The sequence below is a fragment of the Mastigoproctus giganteus genome, chromosome 2 (assembly GCF_048544385.1).
Source record: "Mastigoproctus giganteus isolate SK-2022 chromosome 2, ASM4854438v1, whole genome shotgun sequence".
NCBI classification, from domain to species: domain Eukaryota; kingdom Metazoa; phylum Arthropoda; class Arachnida; order Uropygi; family Thelyphonidae; genus Mastigoproctus; species Mastigoproctus giganteus.
The window spans coordinates 25,898,282-25,925,826 of record NC_143576.1 but is presented as its reverse complement, the minus strand read 5'-3'; the positions used below and the strand labels follow the sequence as shown (position 1 = coordinate 25,925,826).

Sequence of the window (27,545 nt, the reverse complement as noted above, 5' to 3'; positions counted from 1 at the left end):
TGCAAACTTTACAAACTGAATCCCCTCAACATGCTGTCTTTGAGTGATGAAACATTTAGCACTTGTAGCACTGTACAGTATTAGGAATAAATGGGAAAATGAGAGTTTAAATTATCAGATTTCAAAGTACTATGCAAATTTTATGGTGCTGAAGTTAAGTATTATTTGGTTTGAGTTGGAATAAAGTTTCCATCCTTTTAAATCAGGATTCTTTTCGAATGTGAGAATTTCTGATCTTGGGAGTTCTTGGACCCTTTTAGTTATATCTAGCTGGTTCCATTCTGCTGTGACTGCTTTGGATGTTTAATGTAGACTGTATAGTCTTTTACAAAAATTCCTCTAAAGAAGCTCAGCTTTAGCAAACATTCTGAATAGCTTGATCATGTGGTTTCCATAATTAAGTGTCCAGATTGTAATATTTTTTAACATTTTAGAAGAGCAAGGATTTTCTAAACATTTTTGGATGAAGAATGGTATGGAGACAGTTTACTCACAGGCTGATTTGTCAAAGAATATATTATAAGAAAGGAAGAAAAGAAGGAAAGGACTGTTGGTTAATATCCTTTCTCATTATCTCAGGCTGAGTAGTGTCATGATCAGCTTGCTACTTGTCTGATCAAGATGAGCTAGGAGCTCTAAAAAAGGAAATGTGTCAAAGTCCACGGTTTCTTCTTTTTACCCTGAGCAAGAGAACTTTTTCTGCCAAGTTTCTGATGTCATCGTGGTGGGGGGGGGAAGTGGTGCTACTAGAATGAATAAATGGTATAAAGTTAGCTTATTAGTAAAAAGGAAGAAACATAAAGGTGGCTTCCTCTCAGGAACCTACTTATGGTCAAAATCTACTTTTGAATGAAAATAACAGAAAAACGTTTTTTTAAGAAACTTACTTTAAGAACTGTCACTTCGAGGACAAAATGCACAAAGTGCTTCTAAATTGCACAAAGAGTCACTTAGCCACGAGAACACATCTCGGCCTGATAATAATTTTCTAAATTTATTAATAATTCTGTCAATTAAAAAAAAATTCATTATTGGTACTTCAAAAAATTATTATACTATAAAATCAAGGTGATTTTATAGTATAATGATCGGTTTGCAAAACTGAAGCTTTGCTGAGTTCTTTAAAATAAGCAAAATTATAAAGCCAATTTTTTATTTATTATTAATTTCAATGTTTCACTAGGAGTGAAAAACATAATAGGACTGGGTGGATCAAATGAATGGACTTCACTCATCTCTGTCAACATCGTAAAAGTAGTCTAATAACTAATAGGCTAACATGATTTTTACCTCCACTGATATATCAGCTGTTTCCAGTCAATCTTTATACACAGATTTTGAAAATAATTCTTAAAATTTCACATCATGTCACAATTAAATATATATAGGTTTTTTTGTGTTTACCTATAATATATATCTTACTACAATTTGGAGAAGCAGATATGACACTGGTCTGTCATATTACACATAAATAATAATGCATGAACATGCTTATAGATGGTAGTAATGTTGGAGAGGGTTAACATGTCCAAACACTCTCTCTCTCTCTCTCTCTCTCTCTCTCAGTAACAGAGAGAGAGATATATTTTTACTGTAAGCACATGTACAGTTCATCTGTATTCTATTGCATTCTTTATTTCTTCTATTTTTTGCATATAATTGTATTGTTAAAATGTTTAAGTCAAAGCAAAGAAGTGTCTGAATCATCCTCACAATTTCTGCTATATTCATGTGTGGATAATTTACAGCATAAACTAAGAAGAAGGTAACCTACAATATTACTAAATGTGCATATCCTTTGTACTTTCATTGCAAGACTGGTAATCAGAACAAAACTTGTATGCTACATACGAACTCTATGACCTGCACGACAAACCTAAGGATGTGACTAACTAGAAAAATTAAAAGTATGGCTTTTGCTGTTCCTATGGTATGGTGTGGTATTGCTAGAATCACACAACTATAGCATAGGAATCTTTTGCTATATTACCTGCACCACAAAGCTGAGGATGTAGACTATCTAGGAAAATTAAAAGTATGTCTTTTGCTATTCCTATGGTATGGTGTGGCAAGAACTGTGCAACTACATTGACAACTGCCATTTCTGCACAACAAAAATATTGGAAATTTCCAGAAAAAGCAAGCACAGCATCAAATATCCTAGCATAAAATCTGCAATAAAGGCTGTTCCACATAATAAGGAGGTGCTAATACCAGATCCCCCAAAATCATGAGATAAAGGAAGAAGTAGTGAATATAGTGTTGCAGACTTTGCTGGACTATCTGTGTCAAAACATTATGATTCTCAAACAGAAAATTTTAATGCGCCAAAATTAAGCAAGAAGAGTTGAATGACTTAGTTTGTAATTTAAAGTTATCAAAGAGTACACAGAACTTGTTAGTTCTAAATTATCACTGGGGAAGTTAAGTGAAGCAGGAATGAAAATTACAATACACCAAAAACAGCACAAAGTGTTTTCAAAATATTTCATTATGAAAGATGGTATGTGTTTCTGTAAAGATATTAGTAGTCTTCTGACCAAATTGGGCACTGAACACAATCCTAATGAATGGTTTATGTTTAATGATGCCCCAAAATTAAGTTTTTAAGTTTTGCTGCACAAACGGAAATGCACTCAAATGAGTGCATTTCCAAATGAGTTACTCTACCTCATGCTGCTGGCTTGAAAGAAACATATGAAGGTATGTACATGATCCTGAATGTAATACGGTGCCATGACCTTTGCTTGGAATGTCTGTGGGGATCTTAGGTTAACTCAATGGTTGACAGAGAAGTTTCACAAACAACTGCTGTTTTCTGTGTTTGTGGGACAGTTGCGCAGCAGAAAACATAATATTGAGCAGTCAGGAAAAAAAAAAAAAAAAAGAGGGTGGAATTTTTACAAGGCAGAAGTAACAAAATATTTTCCACTGGTTCAACCAAAAAACAGTTCTTTATCTTTGGAATTTTGTAAAGACTCTGGGTAAAGAAGGAAGTGAATTCTGATACTTAAGAGAAGTGTTTCCCAATATAACAAATGCAAAACTGAAAGGAAGAATTTTATTCGGATATCAAATAAAGAAACTCCATACAGATGATGTACCCAAGCTAAAGGATACTGAACTAGTAGCCTGAACTAGTAGAAATCCATTCATAAAAGAATTATGGATGGATTTCTTGGGGGGGGGGATTTTTTTTTTTTGGCTAGAGTAACACAGTGAAGATGATATGAAAAAGATATTAAATCCAAATTAAATGCTTTACAAACACTAACGAATAATGCCATTTCTTAACTTATTAAATATTTGAAGCTATTTTTATGCAAAAAATAATTGTAAATCAATTTACAATTATTTTTTATTGTAAAAATAATTTTCATTAGAATATTCATACTTTAAGATTAAATCAACTTAATTCTTGAGACACTACTGACAGCCTGACAGGTGGTTACTAATCTCAAGATTATAATGAACTACAACCAAATGGGCATCACCTAACTAAAGTCTCAAAGCTGAGTGGGTTTACTACTCAAATTCCCCTCCCCATACAAAGTGTGGGAATTCATTCACCTTCCTTGATATAATCACTGAAACATATTAAACTTGTTTAACATATTTCAATTATATTTTGAGCCAATCAAAGGCAGGGATACCATTCCCATCAAGTATGGCACCGGCAGATAACCTCAGCTGATAGACACCATTACTTGATATATTTGAGTTTTTACTCTGTGTGTTCAATCTTTAAGTGTTTGTAACTTCAACTAATGAAAAACTCTGTCTACTTTGCAATTTTATTCAGCAGTACACCAGTGCTTTGTTCACCATATACTGTTTTCATCTTACATTAGTGTTTTTCTCCCTGTCAAGTCTGATGCCATTTGCTACAGGTCTCTCAGCAGAGCCTTACAGTCTACAGCAAGTTATGTTCCTTCTAACTGGGTTGCATATTCTGTTTTTTTTTTCCATTTAGCATTGGATTTTACATATAATATATTAAAAATAAATTTATTTAAGAGGAAACAGGGCCATCAAAAGTCTCATATTGGCTACCTATCCATATTATAAATTTATTAGTGATCTGTCAATTATTTCTAAAATACCTTCATAGCCAAACTGGGATGCAATTGTAATTCTCCACATGTGAAGTACAGAATTGCCATTTTCCTGCTTCTCTAAAACTACTAAATAAAATGGTTCTTCAAAAACATCATGGTGTCGAAGATCTACAACTGCCTGAAGGTCAGGTTCAACTAAACCAATATTTTTACTTTCTTCATCATGTGAATTTTTTTTCAGTGTGGAATCTCCTGTAATTAATTGTTCCTGGAAAACATGAAGGAGCTGTGTGTTTTGCCAGTCCTAAAAGAATAACAACAAAAAATAAATCAGCAGCATTACATAAATACATATATATTAAAAAAATTTAAATATATAAAATCATGAAGAAAATTATACATAAACATCAAAAATATAATTATCTAAATGTGAATGGAAGTATGTAAATCACATACCCATTAAAAACAGTACTGTTATAAGGAAGCAAATCCTCATACAAAACACCAGGTAGTTGATATTTAATTAGAGGTGCAGAAAAAGAAGGCCAAAATAAGAAGTTGCTCAATTACACTCAATTATTGATAACATAAAACAAAAAAAACTTGTTAATTTTCTTACGTTCGCCAAAACTCCAATGAGAGTGCTATAAAACATTAATGTTATGAATTTAGAGTTGTGAAAATAGAGTAGTTTCACAACTATTCATGCCTCCAACTATTCTTAATCGTTGACTGTTCAACAACTTTTTTTTTTTTTTTTTTTTTATGAAAACCCCAAACACGAGAGGTATTAGAACCTACAGTAGTTAGTACCATGCTTGGGTTGGAGGTTGAGAAGATGAAAGAAGATATTTGTTGACATTAGACTTGAACTTCAGTAGACAGTAATTTTCAGGAAATATGTATAAAGGAAGGTTGTTCCAGAAAACGGCAGTTGAATTAATAAACGAGGAAGATGAAAAGTTGGTTCTGTGAGTTTGAAGTTGGACAATAAATGGATGTTGGCTGGTGGCAGCACATGTTCGGACCATTTTGAAAGAAAGAGCAGGATTAGAGAAGCCAATTCAGAAGAACAGAGCCCATGGAAGTATCTGTAGAAAAGGCATGCAGCAGAAACAGTACATCTATGAGACAGCGAGTGGAGAGACTCTGTTAGAAATGAATCATTAATTAACCTAACTGCCCTCTTCTTAATGGAATCTAGAAGCCTGAGGGAAGTTTTGGGGGCACCACCCCAGATGTGGGAACAATATCCCATGGTAGGGCAGATTTGCGATTTGTACATAGTGAACAGCTGTTTGGAATAAAAGTAACACCAAGAGCGAAAGAGAAAAACCAAGATTTTTAGATGCAGAGGAAGCAATATTTGTAATGTGCTTGTACCAAGAGAGATTAGAAGTCAAGGTAATCCCCAAAAGAGATATATCATTTTGCCTAGAAATTGAAGTGTCACCAAAGATCAGCATATGAGCAGAAGAATCCTTTTTGAGAGATATAAGACAAGACTGAGTTTTAGAAGGGTTGAAAACTAGGTTGTCTTTGCTCCACTGGAGAATTACCTGGAGATCGGCGTTTAAGGAATTGGTAGTGGATATTGGAGAAGTTGAAGCTGATTGAGCAAGGCAAGGTTTCTCAAAATGGAAAGTGGAATGCAATGTGCTATTATCAGCAAAACTATGGATAGGATTCCTGGTGAATGGTAGAATGTCATTAATATACAAGAGGAAAATAGTGGAGCAAAGAACTGAACCTTAGTGGACACAAGCATTAGTGGAGAAATTAGAAGGCAGAAAGCCATCTACCATCACCCTCAATGAGCAATCATAGAGAAAACTGGATAACCAATTACAAAAAACAGTTGGCAAATCATAAGATGGAAGCTTGTTTAGAAGACCTTTATGCCAAACATGATCGAAAACCTTTGAGATGTCAAGAGTAACTGCTTGTGTTTCACTGAACTTTTCCAATGAATTTGTAGATAAATGGGTAACATAAGTCAGAATATCACCAGTGGATCGACACCAATAGAATCCTTATTGGTGATCTTTGATCAGATGGAAGGTTTCTAGGTAGTTTAAGAGTTGGCGGTTAATTCATTTCTCCAATAATTTAGAAAGGGTAGAAGTAACTGCAAGGGGACGATAATTGGATGGGGGGGGATTTGTCACCCTTTTTAGGAACTGGCTGGATTTGAGAAATTTTCAAAGCAGAAGGAAAAACACCTTTGGAATAAAAAAAAGTGAAAAAAGGCGGAAGTTCAGGAGCACAGGTTTTGAGAAGAAGTGGAGAAATACCATCAGGACCTGGAGCTTATTTGCATCAAGTTTTATCAAAATCCTTTTAACGGAAGACCACAGAAGGCAAGGTCAAGATCATTAATACATGAGTTTAAAGAAAAATGGGATGCTAGCAGGTCAGCTTTATCCTCGGCTGAAGTGACAACGGAACCATCTGGTTTTGACAGAGGTGGGGGCAGAGATGGGCAAAAGTTGCAGTCAATAGCTTTGGCAAGAGACCAGAATGCTTGGCTACCATTAGGGCAAGAAGCAAGTTTTCTACTCTTAGCCTGTTCAAAATCTAGTTTGGACTGATTAATAACTGGTTTACAATTGTTGCGCGCTTTGGTGTAGGCAGAAAATGAAACTGAAGAATTGGAAACAAGCCAATTACGATATGCAACATTCTTCTCTTGAACAGTCTTAGCACATTTATGGCCAACTGGGCTAGCCGGGTGGATAAAGTGCCTGCCTGGCAACCCAAAGGTTTCCATTTCAAATCCCGCCTCAGGCTTGGATCAGAGTAAATGCAAAAACTCTGGGAGGTGCATTATGGCCACAGAAGCCGATGCGTTAACAACAAAAAAAATCCCCCACATTTATGGGAAAACCAAGATATAGAAAAAGGACGAGATTTTAAAGTGGAGTGTGGGATAAAGGATTCCATTCCTACAAGAATAATTTCACTGACAGGGTGTGAACAAACGTTGACATCAGAAGTTTTGAAACAGTAATAGGACCAAGGAAAAGAAGAAATCTCACAGATCTTCCCATTTTGCATTCTAGTAATGCCAAACAATGCAAGGTTGGGAATAGCCATGAGATAAAGGGTCCACTGGATAAGAGACAATCACCAAGTTGTGATCTGAAGTGCCTAAAGGACCTCTCACTTCGACCATGTACTTAGAAGGGTTGTTTGTGAGAAAAAGATCAAGCGTATTGGCTGTATGATTAGGATTGTCCGGTATTCTTGTAGGTAAATGAACAATCTGTGCTAGGTCATTAGTAATTGCAAAAGCCTCAGCATCTCGACCAGCTAGGTCGGTGTGACTAGAAAACTGGAGCATTCCCAGTAATAAATTATTACATGTAAAAATAAAAAATATTCATGTATTAGTATCACATAAGATGCATGGAACAAAGCTTGTAAAGCACCAGCCAAAAAAATAAGAGTAATAGAAAATTAAATAAATAAAAATATTATTGAAATCATTTATCCATTCCTACTAAGAATTTGTGCAAACCTTCTTTAAACTTATTCAAACTACTCTCATTTCCACAACATTAGGGTAGTTTATTTCAACAATTAATTCTTTTTGAAATTTGCACTGAAACCACTTTTTCAATTTTAATTAATGTCCCATTATGTGTGTGTGCCAATAACATTTAGTTTACTTAATCCTTTTTGTCTTATACATAACAACTAGGACACCCTAGTTTCCCAGTCCTTTGCTATCCTCACAAAAGAATAGTATTAGCAGGGTTTGGTAATATTGTTTAGCGATTTCCAAACCTCTATGTCTATTCCAGACATGGCCTTATCATTGCTTAATACAATGGGATAACCACCACTCTTGGTAAAATATTAGAATCAGTATTAGTAAAGTCAAAATAATGTCAAAAGGAAGAAAGCAAGCCAATACTGCATCAAGAAAAAAAAAAAAAAAAAAATGCACACACCCGACTAAAATCTGTCCATCCCATCTAATAATTTGTCCAATACTTTTTTAACCATCTAGTGTGCACATGCAAAAAGTACACATGATGCCTTTACATTTCCAATCAGTTATTTTTAGGAAAACGCTAGAAACAGTTTAAAATAGGAAACTAAATATTTATTCATAATTATGACATCAGATTTCATAATAAGAACAAAAAAAAAAAAAATTCAATAGAAACAAGAACAAGATAGAAAATAGTCTTAATATACAAATAAAATAAATATTTTCCAACAAATTGCAGCCAAATCTGGAGGCAGAGAGCTGAAGAAAACTGAAACATTAAGAAAAGATACCACAAAACGTTTCCAATTAAAATATAATGATGGAATTGAAAGTGAATATTATATTTGAGGAATACCAAAATTCACTATGATGACAACATAAAACAAGAAAACTCTACTTCTAATAGATATTTAAACTTAAAATTTTACCATTTTTGGTGTATCAAATACACAGTTTGCCAGCAGATAGTTAAATTTATTCAAACTACTGACTTCCAAAACATCATATGGAAGTTTGTATTAGCATTAGTAGAGCATATGATGCAAGAAAGCAAGCTTATGCAGCATCAGCAAGGAAAGGGAAAAAAAATAAAAAAAAAAAAAACACCACCATTTTCGTCCCTTCGCTCATTCCAAATACCTGTTCAGCTCAGCCTTAAATTTATTTAGGCTATCAACTTCCACAAAAAAAGATGGAAGTCTGTTCCACCAATCAACTACCCGCTGGCTAAAGGCAAACTTCAGCAGATCTATCCTACAACTGTCTATCCTCAATTTGAATGTGTGCCCCCTCAGGTTCTTAATCTGATCAAGAGGAAGAATCCCATCAGCATTCAGCTTGCTCAACCCATTCAAGGCCTTATACACCTCAATCAAATCACCTCACAGGTGCCTACTCTCCAGATGCTGCAATTTGCAGAACTTAAGCCTTTCTTGTAAGAGCACCCCTTTGTTCTCTTCACCAATCTTGTTGCCATTCTTTGTACTCGTTCTAACAGCTCTATATCCTTCCTAAAATGAGGCCTCCAGACCTGTACACAGTACTCTAGGTGTGGCCTGACCATTGCCTTGTATAATGGGATAATTACCTCCCTGTCCCTGCTAGCAAAATTCCTATATATCTATATCATTGACAAGACTCCATGACCTGCCCTGTCAGTCCCTCTGCAAAGCTCAGTAAACTTCATATTTGACTGCACAGTTAACCCCAGGCCTTTTTCACTATCCACTTCCCTGAATGTAGACCACACAGTTGATACGTTACTCTGGGGGTTACTGCTTCCCATATGCAGTACTTTACATTTGTCAATGTTAAACTTCAGTTGCCACCTCTCAGCCCATCTACTCAACTTTTCTAGATTCTGTTGCAGCAGTGTACTGTCATTAGTGTAATTAACAACCCTGTCGACCTTCGTATCATCTGCAAACTTGGAAATTAAGCCTGACATACCATCATCAATATCATTAATAAATACAGAAAACAACAATGGACCCAACACTGAACCTTGAGGGACTCCACTAATAACATTAGTCCACAAAGATCAGTGTCCATTAATTACCACTCTCTGTCTTCTCCCACTCAACCATCCCTTTACCCATAGCAGCAATTTGCTTCCAATGCCAAACTACTACAATTTGTACAGCAATCTTCCATGTGCAACAGTATCAAAAGCTTTCCTGAAATCCAAGTATATGATATCAAAATTATTTTTGGCATTCAGTTCCTTTGTAACCATATCATAGTATCTAATCATATTGATCAGACAAGACCTCCCTTTAACAAACTCATGCTGTTTCTTAACTATTACTGCAGTCTTGTCTAGATGATCCTGCAATGCTTCTTTAACCAGTGATTCCATTATTTTCTCCAGATCACAGGTTAAACTAACAGGTGTCACCTTTTGAACCCGCTTTGTGAATTGGTGATACATCTGCACACCTCCAGTCCATGGGGACCTCCCTTGACTCTAAGGATCCTCTCATAATTATGGCTAAGGGTTTGCTTGCTTTCCTTGCTGCCTCTGTCATTATAACTGGATAGACTCCATCTGCCCTATGTGCCTTTTTTATGTTTAACTTCAACAATTTCTCCTCCACTTTGCTCTCAGCTATTATCAGAAAATCACTTAGCTCCCTGTTAGAGTTTGATAAACGTCTGGCACTCCCCTCATTGAGTAACTCCTCATGTGTGAATGCAGATGCAAAATACTCATTCAGTTTATCAGCTACCTTAGCATGATCATCAATAGTTAACCCATCTATGGTCAAGTGGTCCAATCTGATTCATCCCTTTCCTTCTAGAGTTTACATAAGTAAAGAACTCTTTGCATCCTTTGCCAAGGATTTCTCATAATCTGCCTATGCCTGCCTAACCTCATTTGTGACTTGATTACAGACTAATTTATAACTGCCCTAGGCTTCTGTGTAACCTGACACTTTATATGTACCCATACATTTTTCTTCTCTGCCACAAGCCTCATTAGTTCATCTGACATCCATTTAGGCCTAAACCTTGAGCAGTATTTCTTATTTGGAATGAAAAGCCTAGTAGCCTCCAAACCCTGAAGGTTTCCCATTTAGAATTTGATATTGGTAACATCATCAGATGATCTCACTGTACAGAATTTAAAAACTGTCTGAAACCTTTATGAAAGCAAAAGCACTTCCCATTAGCCTTGATGGTAGTTACATCTTTAAGTAATTCCCACTGCAGTACATTGTGATCACTGTCACCCAGTGATACCTTTATCTGCAAATTCTTAATGCAAGAATAATCACTGCTGATAATCAGATCAAGAGTATTACTCCCTCTGGTTGCTTCTCGAACATGTCACTGTAGAAAACATGTCATCCAATAAATCCACAAAAGCCTTGCTAGCGTGTGCGAGTGATCAACCCACAAATTCCGCTCGATATCTGGAAAGTTAAATTCCCCCATTATAAGACACTCTTATTTACCTGCCCACTCTATTTCACTGCACAACTGCTCATTATACCGATCAGATTCATTAGGCCTAGAACATACACCTACTCTCATTTTTCCTTTCCCACTGCTTATGTCACACCAAACATTGCGTCGTCCACCAACATCAACTGGATGAATTTCCTTAGATTTTATGTGTTTCTTAACAGCATACCCTCCTCCCTTCTGTCCTGTCTATCCTTTCTGTACACATTGTACTCCCCAAATTCCAATTCTGCACTGCTTATGTCTGTGTGACACCACACCTCTAATATCCCAACAATATCTGCCTTTGATGTCTTGACTAGCACTTGAAGTTCATCAAATTTATTAACTATACTCCTAGCATTGTTGTACATACAAGTATACATGCACCTGTTTTTACCCTAACACCACCCATGTATTTGTTTGTTCCACTATGACTCCCAGCAGTCCTGGAAATCTCCATTGCCTTGCTTTCCAGGCTGCTGCTCATTTTAATAGAAGCAGTGCAAGAATCGCTTTTGCCTCTGTCTGTGGCCACCTTCCACCTTAAATATTTCTATCAGATAACTCCATCATGCCTAGACATGAGGGAGCCATCTCTAGTTTTTCTGCAGTCCACACCTTAGAGATGACCCAAAGCACTCCACTCCCAACTAATACAATTGCTTTCTATGGACTTACTTGAGACAGTCCATGTCCTTTTTAGGTGAGGCCAACAGACATGAATATATTCCAAATAAAGTCTTTCCATTATTTTATAAAGGGAAATAATAACATCCTTTTACCTGATACCAAAAGGCCTATTGATCATTGATAGCGCAACTTGAGGCTAAGTAGCTCCCTGCTAACACGATAAAAGGTTACTTCATATTTGAGTGTATATAATCCTTAATCTTTCTCATTTGCCTCATTGACATTCAGTTTCTGTTTTGTGCCTTTTAGTTATGTATTAGTTATATACAATTCTTCCGAATTGGCATCTGTAATTTCCCACTGTCTTCAAAACCATTCTGAACATGTGCTGCAAAGAGTCAGCATCCATTCACTGTCCAACTTGAAAAATGTAGCAAACCACCTTTTCTTTCCTTTATTTATTCTTTCTTCTTCTTCTGGAGCAACCTTCCTTCACATGTATCTCCCAAAAATTAGTCTACAGAAATACAAGTCTAATATCAACAAGTATCTTCTGTTTTCTGAGCCTTCAACCCAAGGTACTACAGGTTTTAATACCATTTGTGATTGAGGTTCATACAAAAAAAAAAAAAAAAAAGGCAAGCAACCTAAGAAATCCCCCCCCCCTTTCTTAAAACAGTTTTCTCAGCACCTCAAGCTTAAGTTATATATTCAGGGAAAGAAGCCAGTTATTATTTATATGGGTTCCCCCCCCCCCACACTTTAGATAGTGTTAAGTATTATACATGCTGCATTCCACATGAATAGTCTACATGCTGTATGAAAGGTTTTCCATTAAATCAAAGGAAAACATATAAGCACACACACTTAAATAATTAACACTAATAAGAAATATATTTCAACATAATAACATCAAAATTTTTAATCAATGGGAGAAAGCTTAAGATGTAAATCTGGTTATAAATTTAATGATTTTGATGTTTAATTTTATATATTATGCTGCAAAAGATACCCATTGTGTGCAAAATGGCATGTTAAAAAACTAAAGTCAAAGTAGTCTGTTTATTAAAGGTTTTCTGTCATTAAAAATGTGAGAGAGAGAGAGAGAGAGAGAGAGAGAGAGAGAGAGAGAGAGAGAGAGATGGAATTACTCCTCATCTGTGAGCTCTTCAGTTCTCAGATTGAAAAGTACTAATTTGTGGGATTTAAAATACAGGAATTACATAAAAAAAAATAAAAAAAAAAAAACTGAGCATTGGCTCTTGCTTACTAACTCTCTTTTTTTTCTTTGTTTTGGTTATTTTGTTGTTAAGTTGTTTGTTGTTATTTTACATTGTTAAGTATTTGGACAAAGGTAGTAACAGACCTTAAGAGCCAACTTGTTAAAGTTGCAGCAATTTTCCAAATTTTGCATAATACTGTTTCATTTGAAAGATCGGTAGTCGATAACACCATGTTTGGTACATACTTTAATTTTTTTTAAGTAGGAAAATTATAATTGTTTTTAATATAAATGTTTCTTGTGAAGCATTTGGAGGTGGTAGGACAGGTCATCTCACAGGTCCTTCTTAAAAATAACACACCTGCATTCCTCAATTCATTATTCCTCAATTCTACTCCAATATATTTAAGTGATTATTAATGGTTTTCAAACCATAATATGCCTGCTATTCTGTGGGTAGCTAGTTTTGAATTACATATTCGTGTATAGGTCAAGGTCACTTGTTTTTAATTTTTATTAATAAAACAATAAAAGATTTTTATTGTTTGATCATAAGGGAGATGAGAACACAAAATGTGATAGTCACTGAAATAAACTTTGAAATAAATCTGAAAATGGAAGTAACTAAATAGTATCGAAAAAAAAAAAATATATATATATACATACATAATTTTTAAAATACATATATAATTTTTGAAAATTTTAATGGTATATAATGATATTTAATTTTAATTTTAATGATATTTACTGGGAGCAACAGTTGATGTTAACAACACATTGTCAGATTTTAAGGGAAGTTTGTTTGTTGTTTGTTATTTGGTTTTTAGGAGCATTAGCAACTAAGGCTATATTGCTCCGAGAATATGCAGTGGTCATTCCATGACCTTTCCGCATCCTCCGTATTTGGTGGTGACGGGCTCGAACCCCAGTCTAATCAAGAAGCGTATGCTACGCACTGCTGCTCCTTCCCACCTGGCTACGGAGACGCCCTTAAGGGAAGTAAAGAGAACACTATTCATGTGTGGACTAATGATATTAACCAAATATGACCTGACCATTTACTGGATAAATACAGAATCTTGCTGAAAAATGCTCCAAGTTAGATTAGAATGTTTATGTTTCTACAAAGACAGAAGGGGTGGTGGTGTCATGCTTTTTATCAAAAGCAGCCTGAGCATGAAGAGAGCTTTTGCTGAGTCTGAAGTTATTAGTTCTGCTAGCATAGAATCTGTGTAGTATGAGTTAATTGGAAAAAAATGGGTGTAATCTACAGACCAGAATATTGTGAAGAGTATGACGAGAGCCTCTACATACAGATGGAATGGGTAAGTAAGCAATAATGTCCTATTATGGGTGAATCCAATCTGCATTAGATTGATTGGAATAAGTCAGAGGGGAAACTTGCCATGTTGAAAAAAAATTTTTAAATAAACTAGATGATTACTATTTGTACCGGCATGTCAGAGAAAACACTAGACATGTTAGAAAGACAACTGTGTAATCGAGACCCGCTAATATTAGCAGATCTCGATTAGAATACACAAGTTGTCTGTACATGTCTATTATCAAGTTTCGAAGACAATAGGATTCACACAATGTTTTTTTATACAAATAGAGTGAGAATATTCTTGATGTCATCATTACTAATGAATCAGATGGCATCACAGGGCTTAAAATACAGGAACCACTGTTGTCAGGTAGTGATCAGGCAATCATCAGTTGGAAGATGAAGAAAGATTTTGCAATAGTTAGAGGTAAAGGCATGTGTTTTAATTTCAGAAGAGGGGACTTTGACAATTAAGAATTAAGCATACATACCATTAAGAAAATAGTGCAGCAGGAGGAGAATGCTGAAATGGATGAAAGTGAAGCAGGGCAGTCAAACAGAGCAGAAAAAGATAACATGTGATAGTTGTAGAATGACAAAGTATTTAAGCCTACAACAGGTTGAGCTGTAATGGTACCACAAGTAATGTTAGGGAGGCTGAGTATTAGAAAGCAATGGCTAAGAGACTAAATAATGGGGACATGAAATTTTTCATCTATGTGAATAAACGAAGAAGAAGAAGAAGAAGAAAGCAAATCAGATTGGACTTGTGCACTGAGTGTGATAACTAGCTGATGTTGCTGATGAATTTAATAGATACTTTACATCTGTTTTTAATGACAAAACTGCATGTTTCTTGTCTGCACATCCAGAGAAGAGGCTGTGCAAGTGAGGCCTAGTCATATGGTGCAAGGAAGCCAAAGGCTTATGCTGCAACAGCCAAAAATAAATAAATAATTAATAAATAATAAAAGAAAAGGAAAGGAAATAGACAACATATGTGTTTCCCTCCTCCCACAGGTAACTATCCAGCTGACCTTTGAATTTCCCCAAACTGTCAGCCTTCACCACCCATGTAGGTAACTTATTCCAGTTACCTAATTTAACTCACTGGCTAAAATAAAACTTCCTGCAATCCAGTCTAAACATCCCCCCCCCCCCGTACCTTGAATTTATCACCCCTAGTTCTAGAATTATTTATAACCGTGAAAATTTCATCCTCATTCATTTTACTTTTGCCTCTCACAGCCTTAATCATGTATCCTCTAAGGTGCCCAGTTTCCAAACTGTGCAACTCACATATTCGAAGTGTTTCCTCATATGGATGCCATTTTGTTGATCTCACCAGGCGAGTTACCCGTCTTTGGACCCTATCAAGATCTTGATGTCTTTTTTTTAGTTGCAGTCTCCATACCTGAGACTGCAAGTCTCCAAAGTTGCAGTCTCCAAATACATTATTCCCAGTATGGTCTAACATTAGCCTTATATAATGGGTTATGACATCCTTATCTCTACTAGCAAAAGTTTGATAAATCATCAATAGGACACCATGGGCCTTCCTTGCAACTGTCAACAATGCTTGGAGTTGATGGCATATACCCTGTAGTTTTGAGGGAGAGTGCAAGGGAGTGTACTGAACCATTGAGGTTAATTATAAGGGCATCTTTGAATATGGGGATGATTCCTTTGGATTGGAGAAGTGCAGAAGGACCGCTTTTATGTCTCACCAATACATGAAAACAGTTCTAAGAGTGAAGTTCATAATCTACAGACTGGCTAGTTTGACTTCAGTGGTAGGGAAAATCTTAGAAGCAATGATTAAGAGTACAATCTAGGGACGTTCAGATAGATATGGCATTCTGAAGGACACACAACATGGCTTTGTTAAGGGAAAATAATGTTTAACTTAGTTAAACATTATTTTAACTGTGTCAATATAACCTACTAAGTTAAACAACTAAGTTTAACTTAGTAGGCTATATTGATACAGTTATGAGTTGGATGTAGAAAATAATTTTGACAGTTTCCTTCAGATTTTATCAAAGCACATTCCTCTGTCCCACATGAGCGGTTATTGTATAAGCTGGAACATGTTGGGATTACTGGAAAGATGCTAAGATGGATTGCTGAGTGGATTCAGGGCAGAAGGCAGAGGGTTGTTATTATTGGATATTCTTCAGATTGGTGTAAAATCATGAGTGGGGTTCCTCACAGATTGGTTCTTGGGCTGTTTTTTCTGATTTTCATAAATAATATCAACAAAGGGATAAAAGGCATGATGTCAAAATTTGCATATGTCAAAGATTGGCAGAGTTGTCATACAGGCAGATATGAAGTTTTCTGAGCAGTGCAAACAGGAAGACAGGAAAGCCCATGGAGTCCTATCGATGATTTTTCAAACATTACCCTGTAGGGATAGAGAGATCATAATCTCACTGTATAAGGCAAATGTAAGGCCATATTTGAAATACTGTGTTCAATTATGGAAACATCTGAAAAAAAGACACTGACCTTGAAAATGTCCAAAGATGGGCAGCTAGCATGGCGAGATTGGCAAAAGGGGAAAGACTCTGATTATGTGGGCTACAGAGCTTGGCAACCAGGCACCTCAGAAGTAACCTGATTGAGGTTTATAAGGCTCTGAGAGAGAGAGAGAGAGAGAGAGAGAGACTAGTAAAATGATGAAAGTCGAATTTCCACTGTTATAAAGAATTCCAGAACTAGGTGTCATAAATTCAAATTATGGGGAAGAGTTTTTGACTGGATTGTAGGAAGTTTTCTTTTAGCCAGCAAATCATTCATTGCTGGAACAAGTTGCCTCTGCAGGTAGTTGAGTCTGACAGTTTGAATAAATTGTGGTCAACTAGATAGTTACCTATGTGAGGATGGAAGCACAAGAATTTATATTTTCTTTTCTTTTTGGCAGGAGATGCCTACCTTGCACTATATAGTCACAGGATAGAAGAAATGCAAATAGATGCAAAAAAAAAAAGTGACGTGGAGTGATGACACATTGCCTCGCTGAGTAAAAAGACTGCACAGGCTGTTCAACCACAATAATTTGAAGCCAGAAGGGGAAATGCATGCACTATCAGACTTTAAAAAATGCCTTACTGTGAGTATATGTTTAGCAGGAGATATGATTCAAAAAACCAAAGACATAACTGGTTTATCAAAAGCATCGATCTCAAAAGTTTTTAATGACTGGGAAGCAAGCAGTTCTTCCACATCTCAAAGGCATAAAGGTGGAAGAAAAACAATACTTCAAGAATTAAGCAGTTCTACTCCAAGGAGGACTGTGCTGGAAAATTGAAGAAATTGGGTACTGGCAGTTCGGAAGCCACTTGTTTCAGAAAAACAGAAAAATTGGCTTGCAGTGGTGTTGAGAATACTGTGGAAAAATGGAAGAAAGTTGTGGTCAGACAAATCTCAATATACTTTGTTTTGCAATGATGGTTATGAGAGAGAGAGAGAGAGAGAGAGAGAGAGAGAGAATGATGAGAATTTGGAATAGTGCGTCCAGTATTCCAAAAAGGATTTTGGAATACTGACCAAAAAAGATTTTGAGCTTCCTGATAAGATCCAAAGACAGGCAACTTGCATGGTGAGATTGGCAAAAGGGCAGCAGTATGAGGAAAGACTCCAGTTATGTGGGCTACAGAGATTGGCAAGGTTTGGGTTGTAGTTTATTGGTGCATCGGCAACAAAGGCTATAACATGCCAACAGGCACCCCAGAGAAGACCTGGCTGCAGTTTATAAAGCTCTTAGAGGGGTTAGAAAAATGAATAGGGGCAGAATTTTCATGTTATTAATTCCAGAACTAGAGACCATAAATTGAAATTACAAGGGAAGAGACTAGATTGTACAAAGTTTTCTTTTAGCCGGAGAGTCACTGATTACTGGAACAAGTTGCCTCTGTAGGTAGTTGAGGCTGATAGTTTGAAGAAATTCAAAGTTAAATTGGATAAACTGCATAATTTGTGGTTTCTTATGTTTTATTTATTATTATTTTTTTTCTTTTATAGCTGGTACATCAAAAGCCTGTGGTTTCCTTGCACTATTTGGCTAATACTAACACCTGCCTGCTTTGTTAAGACAACCCAAGTATCAATAGAGAATGTTTTGTTGCCACAGAGTGGGTCCAGTGGCCATCACTTTTATCCTGAAAGTGATGGCCACTCTATGATGACAATGAACAGCACATCATAACAGAATAATGCAAGAATGGTTTGAAGAACAACACAGATTTCCAGAAACTTCCCTGGCCTCCACATTCATTTGATCTCAATTCTATCGAGAATGTTGGGATATGCTGAAGACTATTCGATAACAAAGTCCTCTTCCTTTAACTTTGTTGCAGCTATGTGATATTTTGCTGGAAGAATGGTTACAATTAGACCAAAATGCACCAAGACAACTGATATAATCCATGCCACGCTGCAAACTGGCTATTATTTAAAACAAAGTATTGGCCTTTATTCAGTATTGGCCCAATTCAATACTGAATAAAGTTAGTATTTTTTTGGCCAGTGTGTGTGTATATGTACATGTGCATGACTGAAATTTCAGGTGCTTGCCACTTTTAATTTGAAAAATTGACGAAACTTATAGATGTTTATACCTTACATCTAAAACATTTTTTTGTAATTTTCAGTAGAATTAATTCTTTTTGTTTTTTTTTTAAATTAAAGGTGCATAAAAATAGCATTTTTAAAAAATATTTAATTCATTAAAAACTGGAAAGTTATATACAGTCAAATCTCATTAATACAAAGTTCAAGGGACTTAAATTTTCGCATTTTCACAGTCCCCCAAAAGTTTCAAAATTTTACCTTTTTTTCTTTTTTTGGTATATACTGTATATCTAAAAATAATAATAAATAATAATAATATCAAAATAAACAAATTTAAATTAATAAAATAAAAAAATAAAAATAAAAGCCTTGTCTAACAATACAGTAATAGGAATAACATATTTTTTAAAGATTTTATTTTATTTGTAAGATAAACTAAGAAAAAAAAGCAATTAACGGAAATGAAAATATTGTACAGTATATATTTTAATATATACAATATTTTAGTGTCATAGGAAAAAGAATTACAATCTTAATATAAAAGGAGACTTACAAACCATTAACATTTAAATAAATTAATCTAATTTAAAGAAAGAATCCAATGTTGTTCACACATTTTTTGTCGTATATGCATTTTTTACTACAGCACAGACATCAAATGCAATATTTGTTTCTTTACCAACGTTACTGCAAGCCAACACATTCTCTATTATGTTCAAGCATTTTGGGCATCTTTTTTCAGATGGCAGTGTATGCGCTTCTTCACTTTCGCTGTCGCTGGCACCAAACAAAAACAGCATCGTTTTGTTTGGTGCTTAGCAGCTCTTCTGGCATTGGCGTTGCAGTGGTAGCAACTTCATCATCCACCTTCTCAAACTCTTAAAATTTGCCAACAAAATCCATATGATCCTTCAAATTCCTCCATCCTCAAACTTGCTATCACATTTGTCTGCTGGATCATGTTTTTTGATGATATTCTCTCCAAAGCCACTCTTTCTGTAGCAGTTGATTATTACACTTGAGGCAATACTATCCCAAGCAATAACAAGATTATGGATAGCATCCAAGACATTCCAATTTGGCTGCAAATTGTTCTCTCCTTCTATGTTGTGGATCAAGTACCTTATCAGGCAGGCTCTGTATACTCTCTTGAGATTATAAATAATGCCTTGATCCAGTGGTTGTAATAAACTGGTGGTATTGGAAGGGTAAAAATAACAGACATATATTTGTAAAACTTAAGTGTCTCGGCAGAGTTTACAACAATCTAGAATCGTCAAAATGTTCCTTTTTTCTGAAGCATTCTTCTGTCCACTTTTGATAACCAAGACTGAAAACTTTTGAATGTAAGCCAAGTACTTCTATTGGCCTTATAATCACATGGAAGTTGGTTAACTACTTTAAAACATCTTGGCTTGGAAAATTTACCAGTCATAAGTTAGCGTAGTTTTGTACTGCCATCTGAATTGCAGCATAACAGAACGGTGAGTCTTTGTTTACTAAATTTCCCACCATGATAAGACTCTCCTCGAACAGCAAATTATAAAATAAACCTGTCTCAACAAGATTAAAAATATCCTTTACCTCATATTTTTCAAGAATGGACCATACAGAACACAACACAGCCTTATCTTTGTCAACTAATGCAGACTCACCTCAAACATTTTGTGAAACCAAGTTATTCCTGTCTTTACATATTTGGAGCCAGCCACTGCTGAATTTGAAGTCCCTAATTCCATGTTGCTGAGCTAGATAATTTGCCTTTTCTTGCAAAATCGGACCTGACATTGGAAAATTAAATGCACGCATTTTGGTACCACTCGAAAAGTTTTGTTTCAAGCTCCTCATGTTTTGCACCATGAATTCATTTCCTGTTTTTCGTCACTGCTCCAGTGTCACGCACTTCTTCAAGTCTTTTTCGGTTTTTCAGTATTATAAATAAAAGGATGTTGTATTCCTTTGCAACATCTGTTTTACTTCTTTCCAGCCTATCAGCCTCTTGTATAATTTTTAGTTTAATTTCCAGGCTTAATTCTGTCTTTACATTTTGTCGCCATAACATGCTAGATAAGATTTAATATAAACAAATTTTAAATTAATTTAAAGACACAAGTTCCGAAAAAGACATCAGCTCTGATAAAATGGAACAAAAAATAGATTGCTATATACGGTAGCAAAAGATTCTCTGAACTGGGGTAACAATTGCAACTGACATTATTCCCACGGATAGCGAGGCAATGTATGCAAACAACTTAGAAAAACTTTTTATTCTTTTGTTAATTTAACAACTTGTCCTTCAGAAAGATGTTTTCCAGAATGCACTTGACATTGTAGCTAACATAAAGCAGTTTCTAACAAGTCAGTGCCATCCTTCGGGAATTAGGGAGAAAGGTGGCCAGGAGCAATAATCGGGTCGCTCTGCCAAGATTTGTATTAAACATACAAAATGACAATATTTATTTCTCAAGGGGACGAAAAAGAACTTTGTAATACATATTAACCGAATTTTGTAATAAATCAATATATTTACATAGGAAAGCCTATGCTTTCACAGGGGAATGGTATGTGTGCTTCATATAAAGGTTAATACTAAACTTATTTCGTATTAATGAGATTTTACTGTATAAGTGTTGCAATCCATTAAGGAAAGATGAACTATTGGTATGTTGAATGAGAATTTTAAAAAAATTCAAAACTGTTTTCAGAAATTAAAAATTAAGTTAGTTACCTCTTGGGTTAGCCACAGATTTCATATGCTTAACATCTTTTTTAAGGGGAAAAGAGAAGTGATTAATAGATTTGTGTTTATATTTTATGTATAAAACATTTTTTTTTTTTTTTAACTTTCAGCAGAATTAACATTTTTTTAAAAAATAAAAGGTGTAAAACAGAAATAATTTTTAAATATTTATTTTTATTAAAAAATTAAAAATTACATATAATAAATATTGAATCCCTTAAAAAATGAAATATTGGTCTTGCAGAAGCAGAATTGAAAAAAAACTCAAATTTTTTTTCAGAAATTAAAAAGACAGTTGATCACCCGTCAGGTTACTAACCACAGTGTTTGCCAGAAGTGGGGGCACCACCATTGCCAAGTTAAAATTATTTAAAATTTAATTATGTTTTCTTGTTCTTAAAAGGTTAATAATAATATTAATCAACAATTAGAACTGAGGAAGATAAAAATTTATAAAATGAGTGCTTTCATTTTATTTTTAACAAGCATTCCTGAAAAATTGTAAGGAAGTCTGAAAGTAGTTGGTAAATAAACATAAAATGCACAAAAGGAGAAAACAGAAAGGTAAAAAGCTGCATTGATAATGAGCCCAAGCTCATGTGATTCTTCTCAGTAACTGAAAACGAGGAAGCCCACATCAATAAACAAAACAATAGCACATATACATATTTGTATATTTAAAATAAAAAAGAGTATACTTCCTGAAAAAAAAAAGAAGAAAAAAATTGCCTTGTAAACAATGCATAAGAAAAACAAAATGTATACAAGTATTTTAGTAAATAAAATCTTTCTTTACCTAATAATGAAAAAACTTACGTGAGTTGCATCTGAAATTGCTTCTAATTCGATTACACATCCTGGTCTTGCTGTAGATTGTAAACTAACGATTCTGAAGGCATCCTGTAGGCTCGGATGTCTGAATCCAAGTCCTGAAGATGTACTGCTGGAAGCACTCATATCCTATGAGAATAACCAATTCATTTTTGTTTGTGAAAAGTATCTCATTAGTTAAATTTTGCTTAAAATTTTATATAATAAACACATTTTACAAGATTTCTTTAATAAAAAGAAGATAATGATCTAACATATTCCTTTCATTCTCAGATAACAATGACAATGAAAATCACAGAGGGGTCCTCCATGTAGTATACTGTGTCACCATATGTAACTCAGTTATAGAGGAAAAGGTTCAAATCCCATCACAGTTAGGAAGGATTATAAATTTTGCAGTAAGTGCACTGTTTATATGCTGTTCACTCTGATTTTCTGATGTCTTTTGTGGATATTCTTCTAATGTTAATAGCTAATGCTACTACTTTGGAATCTAAAAACTGGCTGAGCTGATGTTCAGGACCCACTTATGACTCAATTGTATCAAATTTTGGGTAAGTACAGTTATTCTGTGACAAAATCCTCAGTTTTTGCATTTTCACATTAGTAGGACTGTTGGTAACACGGTATGTATCTCCTTTGCCAAACCCATCATGCACGGGTCTTAAACTACATTGCTGGAAGAAACAACTAAAGTGCAAACAAATGTATAAGTAGAGATCAAAGTGTGGTGTCCATACCAAACAGAAGAATGGCTAATCTTCTGTGACACTACACAATAACGTGGTTGACAAATCTGATCATCACATACAATATCACTGATTAAAGAAGGCATGAAGTGGTGAAAACCATGTTCATTCTCCGGAGAAAAGCTTTGACATCTACCCCATCTCTTAAATTATGCACAATTAATCATATCTTTTGAAGTTATGACAGGCATCACAGGAAGATCCAATATTCTGATGCCAGCAAGGAAGTATTAGATAGCTCAAAAAACTGTTAGTTTGGAGGGATACTCAGTCTAATAGTTTAATGGTAGCCATAAGCAGAGACAGAATCAATGGCAGCAGTGGTTCAATTTGGATGGGGAGGGAAAATAGAAAGACTACTCAGGTCCTCGTGGGAAAGCTTTGAGAATCCAAACAAGCACATACACACTATAATATAAACTAATGCTATGAGCATGGTAAATAAATTTGATGAAGGTTAAATATTGTTTAAGCGATCCAATGCAGATGTTATAAGGGATATCAGAAACATGTACCACTCTGATATAGGGGTGGGGAAAAACAATTTGAATATGGTGGGTATAAATATGCACAAAACAAAAAGACAGGACAAGAGAAAGAAGTTATGCTCTTCGTTAAGAAGCACATAAATCCTAAAAGAATATACCAAATTGGCACAGGATGTCAAGTGCCATACTGAGTCAGTTTGGTGTGACACTGGAAAAACAAAACTGTGAGTACAAATATGTCATATGGCAGATGGTAATGATCAGCACTACACCAAAATGGCTTATCATGGTACATTTTAACTTTTGGGATATTGAGTGGAAATTGTACACTGGTCACTCACACAGTAACAGAATATTTCAGGATTTACTGGGTGGCTGTTTTTTATAGCAGCAAGACAGAGAAACAGAAAGAAAAGCAATACACCTGATCTGATTATCAGCAGTGACACTTCAGGTATTAAGAATTTAAGTAAGGGTACCACTAGGAGGCACAGATCGTAGTGTACTGTTTTGGTATTTATTTAAAGAAAGAGTAAAGGGAAGGGACTGTGTTTCCCCAAAGGTGATTACAATGATCTTACACATTTTTAAAATTCTTTTCAATGAGACCAACTGGTGTTGACAACTAATGAAAATTCAAAAAAAAAAAAAAAAAAAAAAAAAAAAAAAAGGAACTGTTCAGGAAAGTAACTGTAGATAATATTTAGCTTTTTATATCAAGTTAGAGATGCTGTTCAAGGTTTAAACAAATTAATCTACAATCAATTAAACAAAGGCGGTTAGGCATGCCAAAGAAGATTATGCAGTCGTTGGGTGAGAATGCAAAGAAAACTAGCAAAGAATTCTTTGCTTACATTAAGAATAAATAATATGTTTCTTAATTAAGAATAAATATTTTGTTTCTTAATTAAGAATAAATATTTTGTTTCTTAATTAAGAATAAATATTTTGTTTCTCTAATCACACATGAAGTTTTTAGAGATGGTGATACCAGAAGTATCTGTAATATTGATTGGGAGTTAACTAATTTTATGATAGATGAAAGGAAACTGGAAGACAAATGGTTGCACCTAAAAGTGAACAAAGCACCTGGTGCCAACAAAATCTATCTGGCCATAGTAAAATGTAAAAAAACATATATATACATTTGTTCTAGCATGCTGCCTAAATTAGAGAATGCAATACGCTGCTGCACAGTTTACTGAAAGTGGTTTGGCATAGCTGCCAAATTCTGATTTTCAAAAAATGGAGAAAAGGCATTTGTAAACAAAAGAAAACCAGGAGTGAGAGGTTTATTTGCAAAAAGCAAAAATCATAAGGGAAATGAGATTTTTGCTTTGCTGCTCTGAGGCATGATTTTGGTTCTAATTTAATATAATTAAAAATACTACAATAAACCTATATAGCTAATGAAGTAATAACATTATGCACTGGTAATGCTATGACGTTTACATTATTAAATATATATACAGGAACTCCCGACTTAAGTAATACTCTACTTACGGAAATTCGACTTTACGTAAGATTTTGCCAGCCAGTGAAAACTTAAAAAAAATTGTGGAAACATATTTTGCATCTCATAGGAATAAATAAATCAGGAAAATATTGTAATGTGAACCCAATAACATGTTTTTTTTTTTTTTTTTTTTTTTTTTTTGTAATTCGTTAAAGTCCTTGTAAGTTGAAAATTTTGATATATATTACTAAGCTATTTATCTCTCTAAAAGGTCATATTTATAATGGAACTTGCAGAAATTGCACTACACTTTCATCATTATCATATGTTCCCATTATAAGAATCAATTTTAATGTATTTTCAATATTTTTCTAAAGCATGTTTCTGGAGGTCACAACCATAAAACAATAAAAACAATTTGCACTTTATAGTTTATTGGGCTTTTCTGTTAGTGCATCTAATTATAAGCTAGTAGTAAATGTGATCTTATTGCATTTGCAATAATATTGATAACTGCAATTGTGTTGGTTTTACGCTGTTATGGTGAAATGTGTTCCCCTTCCCTGAAATCTTTAATCATATAAAAAAACAATTTACCAGAATCTTCTGTTCATTCGTATTTACGTACTACAATGATGAACGGAAAGTGACCAATAAAAAGTGCAAGTGGCACTAGTGCCAGGAAACAAAATAAAATTGATTTAGAAATGAAGATGAAAATGATTAATAAGTACGAAGCAGGACAAAGTTTGTCATCTATTGCAAGGGAATTAGGTCTTGCTGCTTCAACAGTGAATACCATTTTAAAGGACAGTGCACATATAAAAGAACATGTCAAAGATCAACGCACTTCGATTCAGAAGCGAGTGCTCCTGAGTCTAATGACCATTCAAGCAAAACCAGCAAGTATTTATAAAACTATTAAGGTTAAGTACGGCAAACCCCAACCCAAGTTCATGGCAAGCAACGGGTGGTTTACATAGGTTCAAGCATTGTGCTGGTTTCCACAATGTTGTATACAGGTCTGGAGGCCTCATTTCAAGAAGGATGCAGAGCTGCTGGAACGAGTACAGAGAAGGGCAACAAGGTTAGTGAACGGAACGAAAGGTTGCTCTAATGAAGAAAGGCTTAAGTTTTGCAAATTAGTGTCTGGAGACTAGGCACCGGCGAGGTGATCTGATAGAGGTGTACAAAGCCTTGAATGGTTTGAGCATGCTCAATGCTGATGGGATACAGCCTCTTGCTCAGAATAATCACTTGAGAGGGCATAAATTCAAATTGAGGAAAGACAGATGTGTAGGATAGATGTGCGGAAATTTGCCTTTAGCCAGCAGGTAGTTGGTTGGTGGAACAGACTTCCATCCCTTATTGTGGAAGTTGATAGCCTAAATAAATTTGAGGCTCAGCTGGATAGGTATTTTGAACAAATAGAGGGGTGAAGTGGAAGGGTTTTTTTTTTTTTTTTTTTTGTCTGATGCTGCATAAGCTTGCTTTCTTGCATCATATGCCTCTACTAATGCTAAAGTGTGCAGTGAAGTCGCCAGTGCCAATTCTGCAGCTGCAGAGAAATTTTGTGATGTGCAGGAAAAAATTATTGATGAAGGCGGCTATTCAACGTAGCAAATTTTTAACGTTGACGAGACTGCTCTGTATTGGAAAAAAATGCTGGATCGACACATGCATTGCCAAAGAGGAAAAAACAATGCCAGGTTTCAAGGCTTCAAAAGATAGGGCCTCGCTCTTGCTTGGGGCTAATGCAGCAGGAGATTACAGATTAATACCACTGCTTGTGTACCACTCTGGAAATCCTCGTGCATTTAAGGGCATCAATAAAGCCACCCTACCCATGCATTTCCAATCGAACCAGAGAGCATGGCTAACAATATCTCTCTTTGAGGATTTGTTTAAATGCTGCTTCGTTCCAGAGTTCGAAAAATATTGTACAGACAACGATGTTCCTTTCAAGATTTTGTTTCTATTAGATAATGCTCCTGGACATCCTACACATCTAGATGATTTAAATTTGAACATGAGAGGCATATTTCTACCATAAACACGATTTCACTCATCCAACCTATGTATCAGGGTGTTATTTCAAATTTAAAAGCATATATTTACGCACAACATTTGCTCAGGCATTGTCTGCAATAGATGACGAGAAAAATTTTACATTAAGAGACTTTTCGAAATATTACAATATTTACCCCGCCATCTTAAACATTAATAAGGCCTGGGCGGAAATTACTAAAAGTTGTTTAAATGGCAGATGGAAAAAAATATGCCTGTGGTACGTAAAAGGTTTCGAAGGATTTGAAAAAGACGAATAATATGAAGCGGTTACAGATAAGATTGTAAAGGTTGCAGAGCTACTTCAGTTGGAGGTCAGTGCCAGAAAAGTGGAGGCGTTAACAGAGGAAGAAGAGAAGGAATTATCTAACGAAGAACTTATTGACTTGCAGGCAGTGATAGTGAAAGAAGAAATGCCGACGAAGCTCAAGATGAACCAAATGAGTAGCTGAG

At 35.1% G+C, this 27,545-nt stretch overlaps 1 protein-coding gene across 3 annotated transcripts in view; it reads right to left on the bottom strand.

The window, feature by feature from the left end:
* Rbcn-3A (rabconnectin-3 alpha) overlaps positions 1–27,545 on the bottom strand; it is a 980,796-nt gene that overhangs the window by 661,070 nt on the left and 292,181 nt on the right. For all 3 annotated transcript variants that reach the window (XR_016547873.1, XM_090388469.1, XM_090388476.1), the window contains exons 17-18: positions 22,318–22,461; positions 4,104–4,362 (exon numbers count right to left, since the gene is read on the bottom strand). Coding sequence is in view for 2 of the 3 variants with exons in the window: in XM_090388469.1 (XP_090244595.1) it covers positions 4,104–4,362; positions 22,318–22,461 (403 nt within the window). In the remaining variant the exon portion in view is untranslated. The remainder of the gene's footprint in view (positions 1–4,103; positions 4,363–22,317; positions 22,462–27,545) is intronic.